This window comes from Ranitomeya imitator, chromosome 7, assembly GCF_032444005.1.
Source record: "Ranitomeya imitator isolate aRanImi1 chromosome 7, aRanImi1.pri, whole genome shotgun sequence".
NCBI classification, from domain to species: Eukaryota; Metazoa; Chordata; class Amphibia; order Anura; family Dendrobatidae; genus Ranitomeya; species Ranitomeya imitator.
The window spans coordinates 81486214-81499575 of NC_091288.1; the positions used below are offsets into that span (position 1 = coordinate 81486214).

At 41.8% G+C, this 13362-nt stretch overlaps 1 protein-coding gene across 1 annotated transcript in view; it reads right to left on the reverse strand.

Annotated features, from left to right (window-relative positions):
- Positions 1-13362, reverse strand: part of VPS8 (VPS8 subunit of CORVET complex) — a 252427-nt gene that overhangs the window by 141000 nt on the left and 98065 nt on the right. The window contains exons 20-23 of the mRNA XM_069733555.1: positions 12357-12446; positions 11216-11262; positions 3721-3943; positions 2240-2329 (exon numbers count right to left, since the gene is read on the reverse strand). Of these exons, the coding sequence (XP_069589656.1) occupies positions 2240-2329; positions 3721-3943; positions 11216-11262; positions 12357-12446 (450 nt within the window). The remainder of the gene's footprint in view (positions 1-2239; positions 2330-3720; positions 3944-11215; positions 11263-12356; positions 12447-13362) is intronic.

A 13362-nucleotide genomic window follows, 5' to 3' on the forward strand; every position in this document is an offset into this window, starting at 1 on the left:
AGGGTGTATACTGCAGGGGAGGAGCCGAGAGCCGGCAGGAGGGTGTATACTGCAGGGGAGGAGCTGAGAGCCGGCAGGAGGGTGTATACTGCAGGGGAGGAGCTGAGAGCCAGCAGGAGGGTGTATACTGCAGGGGAGGAGCTGAGAGCCGGCAGGAGGGTGTATACTGCAGGGGAGGAGCTGAGAGCCGGCAGGAGGGTGTATACTGCAGGGGAGGAGCTGAGAGCCGGCAGGAGGGTGTATACTGCAGGGGAGCAAACTTTCTTTGTATAACAGTGTCAGCCTCCTAGTGGCAGCAGCGTACACCCACGGGCTGAGTCCCCCCCAATGAGGCGTAGAAGAACATGGAAACGCTACAGGTATTGGAAAATTGCGCAATTTTTTTTTTCTTTTTTTAGCAATAGCAAAGTTTGAATTTTTTTTTCACCACTTACATAAAAAAAGAACCTAAACATGTTTGGTGTCTATGAACTCGTAATGACCTCGAGAATCATAATGGCAGGTCAGTTTTAGCATTTAGTGAACCTAGCAAAAAAGCCAAACAAAAAGGATAGCACTTTAGCTAGCATGGGATAGCGCTTTTTTTTGCAATTTCACCGCACTTGGAATTTTTCCCCATTTTCTAGTACACGACATGGTAAAACCAATGGTGTTCAAAAGTAAAACTCACCCCGCAAAAAAATAATCCCTCACATGGCCATATTGATGGAAAAATAAAAAATAAAAAAAAGTTATGGCTCTGGGAAGGAGGGGAGTGAAAAATGAAAAAACAAAAAAGGGCTGCGGCGTGAAGGGGTTAAGTGGTGAAATCAAATTAGGAAAATTTGGTAAAAAAAAAAAAAAATTGATGTTGCTATTTTTTGAGAGGCATACCATTTATACATTTGACAGACAGATGAGGGGGCTTGCTGCTTTTTTTTTTTTCCTTTCTTCTTCTGCATGCCGAGCTGATTGTTTTATTGATACCATTCTGGAATATACACTATCCGTGGCCAAAAGCTCCAAGGCAGACTTTTTGGTTTTGCACAAAGTTTGCTGCTTCAGATGATTTTTTTTTTTTTTTAAGATCTTTTAGTTCAATGTTTCTATGGTTACTCAAGTGCAATTAGCATTTTTTTTCTTTTTTAAAAAAGGATTAATATGACAGCTATGAGAGTCTTCATCAGGCCTCTTGCTGCCATAGCAACTTTTTGCAGACCTGGAATGGTATCACAGGGGGTTAATGGTAACCGATATTGATCTATTAAAATGCGGATATTAGTGATTGACAGCACAATTTAATTAGTTAAAAGGGAAATTCTCATCTCTGAGATCCTATCACATTATGTAGTTGGTGTAATAATATTAGCAAATACCTCCAATTACAAATGTAGTATAGTTCTTCAGATTTGCTGTCGCTTACCCCACGTGCAGGGCATTGCAGTGACTTAGGTATCCATGGTTACAACCACGAAGATGTCTGTCACTAAATGAGTAGTCATACCCATGGGTTACCTAAGCTACTGCAGTGCCCTGCCCATGGGCTAAGAGACATGGTGAATCTGAAGAACTATACTACATTTCTAATTGGAGGTCTTTGCCAATATTAATACACTTACTACATATTGGGATAGGATCTCTGAGATGGGAATACCCCTTTAAATAGCAGAGAGCAGAACTAACTCTGGTCACTGCTGTTACAGGCAGATGTAGCATCTGCTGGGTATGATGCAGGCTCAGCTCCTGAGAACGCTTGGTACACGAGGATCCAGCACAGGTTTTACCATTTCATACTACATTGGGAAATGCTTAAAGGGGATGTCCAAAAATGTACTAAGAGCAGGTAACGTTAAAGAAATAAAAAACCTCTCACCTATTAATGGTGCTGGGACACCATGAGAATGCTTCACTTGTTTCTGACTTGTCCAGCTGTGATAGCATGCTGAATGTGACCAGAGGAGCCAATGCAAGCATTACTGAAGTCAGTGATTGGCTGCCGCAGTCCTATCATCGGGAATGGCAATATTCATTCTTTATATAAGATTCCCTACTTCTTGCGTTGGGGAAAGTATCTATTGTTTTAATTGAAAAGAATGAATGGCAGGTGATCACAACAGGACAAGTGCTTTTAGTACACTTTTATGACATAATGAAAACCCCTTTAAAGAGTTGCATTTCGTTCAACTGTAGATTACACACCGATTCAGAAAACTATAAGTTGAATGACCAATTTTAACAACATGACTTATACAATGCATACCTCCATAGGACTGATAAAATCATTTGTCCCGCTGTTGTAGACGTAAATCATTGCATCGTACAGTCTGTGCTCCCAACACATTTGAACAATCTGAAAAATACAATTGCAAGCGGTTTATGTTTAACATTAAAGGGGTTGTCCACTACTAGGAGAAGCCCTTTTCATTTCTCATGTTTGGCACCATTAAAATACAAACACTTATACCCTCGCTGCTCCAGCGGTGTCCGCACTCGCATTCCTGGGGCTCTCGTGCGGTTATGTCAGGTGAGCCCTGTGCCCAATTAGTGCTGGCATCACTAGCTCCGCCTTCAGACAAACTGAACATCAAAAAGTAGTCAGAACAGCCGCCGTCTCACTTCCTGTTGATAGTAAATGCGTCCGAAGGCGGGGCCAGTGACAAAATGCTGATAGGGTGCAGGGATCACATGACATAACCACACGAGAGCCGATATCACTGGAAAGGTGCTGGCATGGGAGGCGAGTATAGGTGTTTTTACTTTAAACGCGCCAAACACGAGGAATGTAAAAAGGAGTTGTCCAAGTAGTGGACAGTCCCTTTAAAAAGTAGCACTTAGTTAAAGACATCAGGGAAATCGAGAGAACGTCAAGAGGATTCATCACCTTCTGGAAAGCTTCATGAAGTAATAAGAGAACAAGACAGAAAACACTTCTGAAACACATTTAGAAAAAATCCAGCCTAACCTAATGATAACAGCTCTGGTCCTTTGGGCTCTGCGCTGTATCATTTTTGTAACAACTGTATGAGACTTCCTGCTTACCAGCTGGTAGCTAGCACAGAGGAGAGACAGTGTGCAGCATGTAAGCACAGCGGAGATCTGTGCTGCCGATTGCCTTACACTGGATATACTTCTGTAAGATGGATTCAAGTGTATTATGGAGTAGCAGAAAACGGTAAAATATGTCACAGCATTTTGCAACCGTCTTGTCTTTGTGCAGTAGGAGACTCAAATGAACCCTTTTACAGGTAGATGGAATTCTTTTGCCGATTAACCCCTTATGAGCAGCTGTATACGCCTCCATAATTTGGGTTGCATAATACACAGGGACATGCTTTTATGGGCCTGATATATTACAATACTGGGAATCACTGGCAAATAATTTCACCATTTTTGTAAGTTTTCTTTAGGTGATTGTATGGGGAAAGAAAAGAGTACAATTATCATATTGTATGGACCAAAACAGCGAAAGAGGCTAAAAACGCCGGCAGATCCGAGCCTAAGGCTCCACTTTGCCATTCATCTATATAGAATCACTACCCCTCCTCCCTCCCCAACAAGCTGGTATTTCCTAGAGAAGATAATCTCACCATTTTGCGCTCTCTGTGATAAAGTGTAAGTAAATACTGAGAAAATCATCCGATTTGTTAATGACATATGTTGGAAAAGTCAAATAATTCCAGCTGCTGTCACTTTTTATGTTTTCCCCATAACCCATAAGTTCCCGTTAGGTTAAGGTAGTACCTGCTGTATGTCAAGGCTAGTGACATCCATATGTATTATACAGGCCTCTACATTCTCCATTAGGCCTCGGTCCTGAAAGTGGAGGAGAAGGTCCTTCATTACTTGAGTGGTAAGACCGGGCAGCTGGTCACGCAGGAGATATGGCTCCAAACACTCCAAGAAGACGCCTTTGGCAACGCAGTTCTCGCTCAGTTTGTCGTACATCTGACTGAAGAGGATATCGCTAGAAAGAAACCACAAAGCAGCAAGTTAAAATTCACCTATATAAAAGGCACAATTAGGGCTTGTCCACACACTGCATGTTTGTCGTGCATTTTTCAGGGGTAAAAAACGCTGCCAGTTACAGTACCAGTAAAGTCAATGAATACTAATGTTCTCCTTGCATATTTTACGCAGTGTTATGCCTTCCAATACTCTGTTTTTTGCTGCTGCAAATATTCCATGTGTGAATAGACCCTTAGGCTAAGCTTTTACAATGAGCATTTGGTGAGATTTTGATATTGCAGGTTTTCTGCAGCACTCTTGCATATATTAGCTAAATTCAATTACTCACGTTTTTACATACATTTTAATTGCTTTTATTCTGGTGAAGTTTATATCTTTTTTGGCATGTCATGTTTTAAATAAAACTACTGTGACGCTAGTCGCAACTCGTGGACAGGCCGTGAGGAAGATAAGTCAGACGTTCCAGGATCAGTACCAAGTAAACAAGTAGAAAACTAATGGAAAAGACGAAGGTGCAAGTCAGGTCATGGTCCAGTGTCAGAGAAATACCAGATAAGCAAAGGGGTAAGAGCAAACTGGTAGTCAGAATAGAGTCAAAAGGTCAGGCAGCAGTGGGTCAAAACTCTCAGCACAGGAATCAATCAGGCAGGCAGGCAAACACAGCAGACTGGCAGTGATCTGGCCCAGACAGCTCACCTAAATAGCAGGGCAATTACTAAGAACAGGGAGCACCTGTGGAAATCTCTGCACCTCCCAGTCTCAGATAGGCCAACCGAGCTGTCAATCAAAGCGTCGACAGCTCAGCACACCCCGGAACAGGATAGGAGTACAGAGGTGTCCATCGCCGAGTCCCAGACACTCTGAGATGAGGAATCGTCACAGCTGCTTTGTTTTGGAAACTTCCTGGCACTTAGGTTTGCCCAAAATATTTTTGAAAAAAGTGAAGTGCAGATTACAAGTGTTTTTAATGCATTCCTGCTGCGGAAACACAATCACACCACAGGTCAGTTTACGCTGCATAAAAAAGCAACAACAAAAAAGCCAAGTGGGCATGAGACCTATATGAATTGCACTCACGTTGCTCGGACGGTAAGACACTGCATATTATTGCACAGCAAAAATACACAGCATCAAAAACATAGAAAGAACTCATGGCGTGAAGTTTGCCTTTAAAAACCAAAACGTGGGAACAGGAGCCATTCCATACACAAAGTCCATTGGACTTTATGAGATGTTGTGTGGGGGTGTAACTGTGGCTGTGATTAATATTAAAGGCCGTGGCTACGACTTATCATTGTAGTAAATATGTTAGTAAGGGTATGTGCACACGTTAAGTATTTGGTGAAGAAATGTCTGCACCTTTTGGCTATGTTCGCACTAGGTATTTTTTCTACGTCAGTAAAAAAAAAACTACTGTAATTCTATTTACGGTAATAAGGTTTTGGCATAAAAACGCTGCAAAATCCGATATCTGCATTTTTTGGTGCGGATTTTCAGTGTTTTTTCACCACAAATTACTTTCCATGGGTGAAAAAAGATGAAAAAAAAACCTGAAAGTGACATGCTCCATTGTGGAAAAACAACATGTAAAGCACAAAATCCTAATGACAAAAAAAACCAAGGTGTGTGTATGAGATCTCTTAACTCTCAGACTTTGCTGGAACTGTAAAACGCAGCATTTTGTTCATGCTTTTTGGGTGCATATTTTTCCCCACTCATCAATATGGGTGAAATCTGCAGTAAATCTGCAAGTCACAAACAAGCAATGTGTGCAGGAGACTTCAGTATGTTCATTCACTCTGCTGGCATCAGGAGACCCTTAAGATTTTTTGACAAATCTACGCAGAAAAAATAGCGACAGATCTGTAACGTGTGCACAGGCCGTTATTGTCCCTGGGTCACATGTAACTTTTTCCCTGCAGAGAATTGTAGTGACATTGCCACCTTGTGTAAGCCACAAATTACTGTGCTATGTTGTCCAAGCTTTAGAGCTCATACCCATTTGTGAGGAGAAAAAAAACGTCCGATTTCTGGACCGAAAAAACGGACGAGTGCTATGCGAGTGTCATGCGATTTGCATTCGATTTTTCCACGGAACATCCGTATGACATGTGTATGCAATCTGTGTGCAATGCGATTTTAACATCAGGTTTTACATACAGCACTTCTCTGCATATAAAAGCTATATATATATATACAGAGAGAAATTCTCTCAACAACGGCGGCACATTATTTATCCAGTATTTGGTGATTAGTTTCTGCGCAATATATAATAATCTAGCTATTGCCACCACACACACATTATATATATATATATATATATATATATATATATATATATATATATATATATATATATATATATATATATATATATATATATATAGTGGGGCAAAAAAGTATTTAGTCAGTCAGCAATACTGCAAGTTCCACCACTTAAAAAGATGAGAGGCGTCTGTAATTTACATCATAGGTAGACCTCAACTATGGGAGACAAACTGAGAAAAAAAAATCCAGAAAATCACATTGTCTGTTTTTTTTTAACATTTTATTTGCATATTATGGTGGAAAAAAAGTATTTGGTCAGAAACAAAATTTCATCTCAATACTTTGTAATATATCCTTTGTTGGCAATGACAGAGGTCAAACGTTTTCTGTAAGTCTTCACAAGGTTGCCACACACTGTTGTTGGTATGTTGGCCCATTCCTCCATGCAGATCTCCTCTAGAGCAGTGATGTTTTTGGCTTTTCGCTTGGCAACACGGACTTTCAACTCCCTCCAAAGGTTTTCTATAGCAGGGGTCCCCAACTCCAGTCCTCAAGGCCCACCAACAGGTCATGTTTTCAGGATTTCCTTTGCATTGCACAGGTGATGCAATTATTACCTGGGCAAGACTAAGGAAATCCTGAAAACATGACATGTTGGTGGGCCTTGAGGATTGGAGTTGGGGACCCCTGTTCTATAGGGTTGAGATCTGGAGACTGGCTAGGCCACTCCAGGACCTTGAAATGCTTCTTACGAAGCCACTCCTTCGTTGCCCTGGCGGTGTGCTTTGGATCATTGTCATGTTGAAAGACCCAGCCACGTTTCATCTTCAATGCCCTTGCTGATGGAAGGAGGTTTGCACTCAAAATCTCACGATACATGGCCCCATTCATTCTTTCATGTACCCGGATCAGTCGTCCTGGCCCCTTTGCAGAGAAACAGCCCCAAAGCATGATGTTTCCACCACCATGCTTTACAGTAAGTATGGTGTTTGATGGATGCAACTCAGTATTCTTTTTCCTCCAAACACGACAAGTTGTGTTTCTACCAAACAGTTCCAGTTTGGTTTCATCAGACCATAGGACATTCTCCCAAAACTCCTCTGGATCATCCAAATGCTCTCTAGCAAACTTCAGACGGGCCCGGACATGTACTGGCTTAAGCAGTGGGACACGTCTGGCACTGCAGGATCTGAGTCCATGGTGGCGTAGTGTGTTACTTATGGTAGGCCTTGTTACATTGGTCCCAGCTCTCTGCAGTTCATTCACTAGGTCCCCCCGCGTGGTTCTGGGATTTTTGCTCACCGTTCTTGTGATCATTCTGACCCCACGGGGTGGGATTTTGCGTGGAGCCCCAGATCGAGGGAGATTATCAGTGGTCTTGTATGTCTTCCATTTTCTAATTATTGCTCCCACTGTTGATTTCTTCACTCCAAGCTGGTTGGCTATTGCAGATTCAGTCTTCCCAGCCTGGTGCAGGGCTACAATTTTGTTTCTGGTGTCCTTTGACAGCTCTTTGGTCTTCACCATAGTGGAGTTTGGAGTCAGACTGTTTGAGGGTGTGCACAGGTGTCTTTATATACTGATAACAAGTTTAAACAGGTGCCATTACTACAGGTAATGAGTGGAGGAAAGAGGAGACTCTTAAAGAAGAAGTTACAGGTCTGTGAGAGCCAGAAATCTTGATTGTTTGTTGCTGACCAAATACTTATTTTCCACCATAAAATGCAAAAAAAATGATAAAAAAAACAGACAATGTGATTTTCTGGATTTTTTTTTCTCAGTTTGTCTCCCATAGTTGAGTTCTACCTATGATGTAAATTACAGACGCCTCTCATCTTTTTAAGTGGTGGAACTTGCACTATTGCTGACTGACTAAATACTTTTTTGCCCCACTGTATGTATATATATATATATATATATATATATATATATATATATATATATATATATATATATATATATATATATATATATATATATATATACTGCTCAAAAAATAAAGGGAACACTAAAATCTCACATCCTAGGTATCACTGGATGAAATATTCCAGTTGTAAATCTTTATTCATTACAATGTAATGATTACATAGTGGAATGTGTTGAGAACAATAAAACCTAAAATTATCAACGTAAATCACAACTAATATCCCACGGAGGTCTGGAGTTGGATTGATGCTCAAAATCAAAGTGGAAAATGAAGTTACAGGCTGATCCAACTTCAGTGGAAATGCCTCAAGACAAGGAAATTATGTTCTGTTGTGTGTGTGGCCTCCACGTGCCTGTATGACCTCCATACAATGCCTGGGCATGCTCCTGATGAGGCGGCAGATGGTCTCCTGAGGGATCTTCTCCCAGACCTGGACTAAAGCATCTGCCAACTCCTGGACAGTCTGTGGTGCAATGTGACGTTGGTGGATGGTGCGAGACACGATGTCCCAGATGTGTTCAATCGGATTCAGGTCTGGGGAATGGGCGGGCCAGTCCCTCCAAAGAAAAGCCACCCCACACCATTACTGACCCGCTGCCAAACCGGTCATGCTGAAGGATGTTGCAGGCAGCAGATGGCTCTCCACGGCGTCTCCAGACTCTGTCACATGTGCTCAGTGTGAACCTGCTTTCATCTGTGAAGAGCACAAGGCGCCAGTGGCAAATTTCCTAATCCTTGTGTTCAGTGGCAAATGCCAATCGTCCTGCATGGTGTTGGGCTGTGAGCACAACCCCCATCTGTGGACGTCGGGCACTCAGACCACCCTCAGAGTCGGTTTCTAACCGTTTGTGCAGACACATGCACATTTGTGAACTGCTGGAGGTCATTTTGCAGGGCTCTGGCAGTGCTCCTCCTGTTCCTCCTTGCACAAAGGCTGAGGTAGTGGTCCTGCTGCTGGGTTGTTGCCCTCCTACGGCCCCCTCCACGTCTCCTTGTACTGGCCTGTCTGCTGGTAGCACCTACAGCCTCTGGACACTATGCTGGTTTGAGTGCTGTGATTTTTTTTTTTGCACTTATTGACTTACATTGGCGAGTCTCATCTGAGATATGCAGCATGCTGCAATTTTTCTCTCAGTCAAATTCCAGCTGAGAAAAAAAATCGCAGATGAGATGTAACTCATTGAATAACATTGGTCCGAGTGCAATCTGATTTTTTTATTGGATTGCACTCGTAAGTTTTTCTCGCAAATGAGTATGAGCACTTACTAGTAAATTCGGGAAAATTTTGTCAAAAGATTTGCCACCCCTGGAGTATGTGAACATAGCAGACATGTGGAATCTGTCGAATGAAACCATCCTGCAGTTCTCTAAACCAAGGGTGATGAAAAATGTTGCTGTGCGAGGAGTTAATGTGAAGGAGCAGTACAGGTAAACCAGTATTGCGGTCCCTATATTCTCGGGAATGGTGGGGCTTGGAGGCCCCCATATTCGTAGAATAAAAGTCGTCCAAATCTGCATGCATTACAAATGCAACAGTGAGTGCTGCTTTTAGTCATTTGCTATCTGTGTAGAATTGCTTTGAAGTCTATGGAGAATGCCCAAAATGCAGATTCAAATAAAACAAAACTTCCAACAACCATAAAAAAGCATAATTTATAATCAAATTACTGTCATGAACATCTGATTAAAAAATACATGCTTTATATTCTGCAACTAGGAAACACAGGAATTGCATAGTTACTCTAGGCACAGTTCAGACTGTCTGCAGGTTACAGCATCTGCACAAGTGAAGTTTCATAATCAGTCATCATAAAATGTGCACCCTTCACTGGCACAAAAACACTTGGCCTGCTCAATAATCACAGGCCACGTTACCGGTGCTTGTGGTAAGAGGCGCGCTGTAAACCACTTGTCCGCCATCTCATCCAGATGCTCCAATTTCATCTGCTTCACCATCTGCCACTTCAAAGGGTCCCTGATTCATCTGATGCTGAAATATTATGACCTTCCGGATTCTGATATCATACATGGCTGATGAGCCAGTGTTGCGAAGCCGCGCAACTCAAGAGACACTTTTAAGGCTCCTGATTATTTCCAATCAATGTGTCAATGTCAGGTTCACATACTTTCACTTGCTAAAAAGTCACTTACTGAATTTAAATACCATTTTGTCAGGTGATCAGATAATATTCTAATGTTCGATTTTGCTCCATCTCTTTAAGGCTAGGTGCACACGTTCAGGAATTTTCGCTATTAAAACCGTGAAAAAAACGCATACATTAAGCATCCTATTATTTGAATACAATCCGCAATTTTTGTGCACATGTTGCGTTTTTTTCCGAGGCAGAATCGCATTCCGGAAAAAAACGCAGCATGTTCATTCCTTGCGGGGATTCCGCACACATAGGAATGCATTGATCCGCTTACTTTCCGCATGTGGCTATGCCCACAATGCAGGAAGTAAGCGGATCATGTGCGGTTGGTACCCAGGGTGGAGGAGAGGAGAGTCTCCTCCAGGCCCTGGGAACCATATAATTGTTAAAAAAAAAAAAGAACTACAATAATAAATCGTGATATTCTCACCTTCCGGCATCCCCCGCAGGCTTCCCGCTCCTCGCGATGCTCCCGTTCCCAGTGATGCTTTGCGGCAATGACCTGTGATGACGTAGCGGTCATTGCCGCAAGGCATTATTGGGAACAGAAGCATCGCGAGGGGCGGGAAGACTGCCGGGGACGCCGGAAGGTGAGAATATCACGATTTTTTTTTTTTAAATTATTTTTAACATTAGATCTTTTTACTATTGATGAACGACTTCTCGGGTGGGAAGTACATGTTCACTGCTCGAAAAGGCCAAGTGGACCTGTCCGTCAGTCCTGCTGCCGCATTTATAATCAGCATGCTATAGTATAAGGTCCAGTGGGCAGAATCTGGGTCTTCGTGTCTGGTAGTCTCCTCCCCAAACTAACCACTAATTTGATTGTCCACCATCTTTGACTTTTTCCTATGTAGTAAAGCTTAGGAAAGAAAATCTTTTGTCACAGAAAACACAAATACGGAGAAGCTCTTTGACTTACGTGCGTTGCAGAAGCAGACAATATTCTGCTATGACTGGAACTGTGTCCTAGAAAAAAAAGTTTTTTTTAGGTTATATTCCAAAGATAAGAAACCATGATTGCACTACCTGCATTATTCCAGGGCTCATGTTAGCCAGAGCTATAACAGTAGGCAGAGTTGGGCTCCTACTGATCAGATATTTACGGCATAGCCTTATGGACATGGCACATGTGTCTCGAGGCTAAGAATTTCTAATGTATGTAATTCAGTGCCGGTTTCACACATATATTTTTATCTGCAGGGTCCAACCTTTGAAGTTATATGAATGAGTTGTAAAGAAGTTGATGCAAAAACAAACAAAAAAGAAAATCGCGTTGCTGACCATGGTGGTCCGTCAAATTGCTGCTTTTATTTTCAAAGGTTCTCTACAAAAAGAAAATGGATCAGTTGCCATAAGCCGCTATTATACTTTTTCTCTTTGTACCATTTTTGGTTTGCTCAGAGCAACCAAAGAATGGTGTTATTGAAAGAAGAAATAAAAAGCAAAAACTAAAAGATGGATTTTTCTGTCGGAGTGACATCAGCAACCTAGTCATATAAGCTTCCCATTTTTATTTGGGGTCCATCGAGGTTTGCTACTTCTAAAAGCAAAAATAGAACAGGGTGCATAGTTATACTTGCTGTCAAATTCATGAAAACCTCAAAGGATCTCCATCATGTCATTGGGGTCTGTTGGGAGTTGTCAAGACACTGTATACAACTGATTCAGCACTATGTAATGGCTGAAGACATGGCAGAGATGTGAACAAAGACATATTGGTGGCTCAGTGGTTAGCACTATAGTGCTGGGCTCCTGGGTTTAAATCCCACCAAGGACAACGTCAGCGAGGAGTTTGTATGTTCTCCCACTGTTTGCGTGGTTTCCTCCCATACTCCAAAAAAGACATACTGATAGGGAATGTAGACTGTCCCCAACTGCGACAGCGATGACAATGTCTGTAAAGTGCTGAGGAGTTTTACAAGGAAGCATAAGCAGACTACCAGCAGAAATATTCGGCTTGCTATATAAATAGGGGTGTAAAACAGATCTCTTTACTGAATCTGGAAGAGGTAAATTGGTTTGCAACCTGTGATAATACGTTGGCCCACAGCTTTACATACCTGGAAGTGTTGCTCCATTATCTGGATTTTTCCCTGCTCTGGGCACTTCCTCAGGGCTTTGTCAGTGTACTGAAGCAATATTTCAACTATCTGAGATCAGATAAATATGATAATATTACATTACATTTAATAATAAGCGTTATACAAAACTTACAATGATTAAACACAATTTAGCTAAACACAAGAATTAATTTCACTATTTATGTTTCTCCTCCTTATTTATGTATAGCGTGCAAAGTGAAATTTGGCTACTATCGTATTTATACCTACTCATCCTGTACTGCTCTCTGCCTGGGCTACATGTACTGTAGGAGCCACAACGTTTGAGAGAATGATATACCCGACTGCAATTTTTGCAGGTAGGCTCCGATTCATGCTGCCCGTGGTTCGGGGAAGAATGAATCAGGTGACAGATTCCACATAATATCAGATTGGTGAGGATCTCACATCTGGAACCCTCACATGAGGCAGGCATATGCATGGACGGGAAAAGGTATTAGATGAAGCTAATGGTACCATCCCCCAATGAACCCTCAGCCCCCAAGCAAAGGAATGGGTTAGAGACTAAGGTAACAGGACCCCTAAAACATCCTACCCTCCCCCACTGATGGGTCAGGTAAAAACTTAAATGCCCACTTAAATGTCCAAATTGTTACCTTTTTCAGCAAAAATATCGGCAAAAGTAAAACACTTGTGACTGATGTATTACTGTACTGATGGTGGTTCTTGTAACATACATGTAGCAATGGTAGTTCTGGTGCTGTATTCATGTACTACTGATGGCTCTGGTGATGTATTCATGTAGTGATGATGGTTCTGGTGCTGTATTCATCATCAGGAATCATTATCAGTACGAAATTATCATCAGTACATAGAACACCAGAGTATCAATAGTAAATAAACAAGACACTAGAAACAGCATCAGTAAATAAATAGATCACTAAACCACCAACAGTACAAAAGTAAATCACCAAAACCTACATGAGTACGGCACCAGAACTACCAT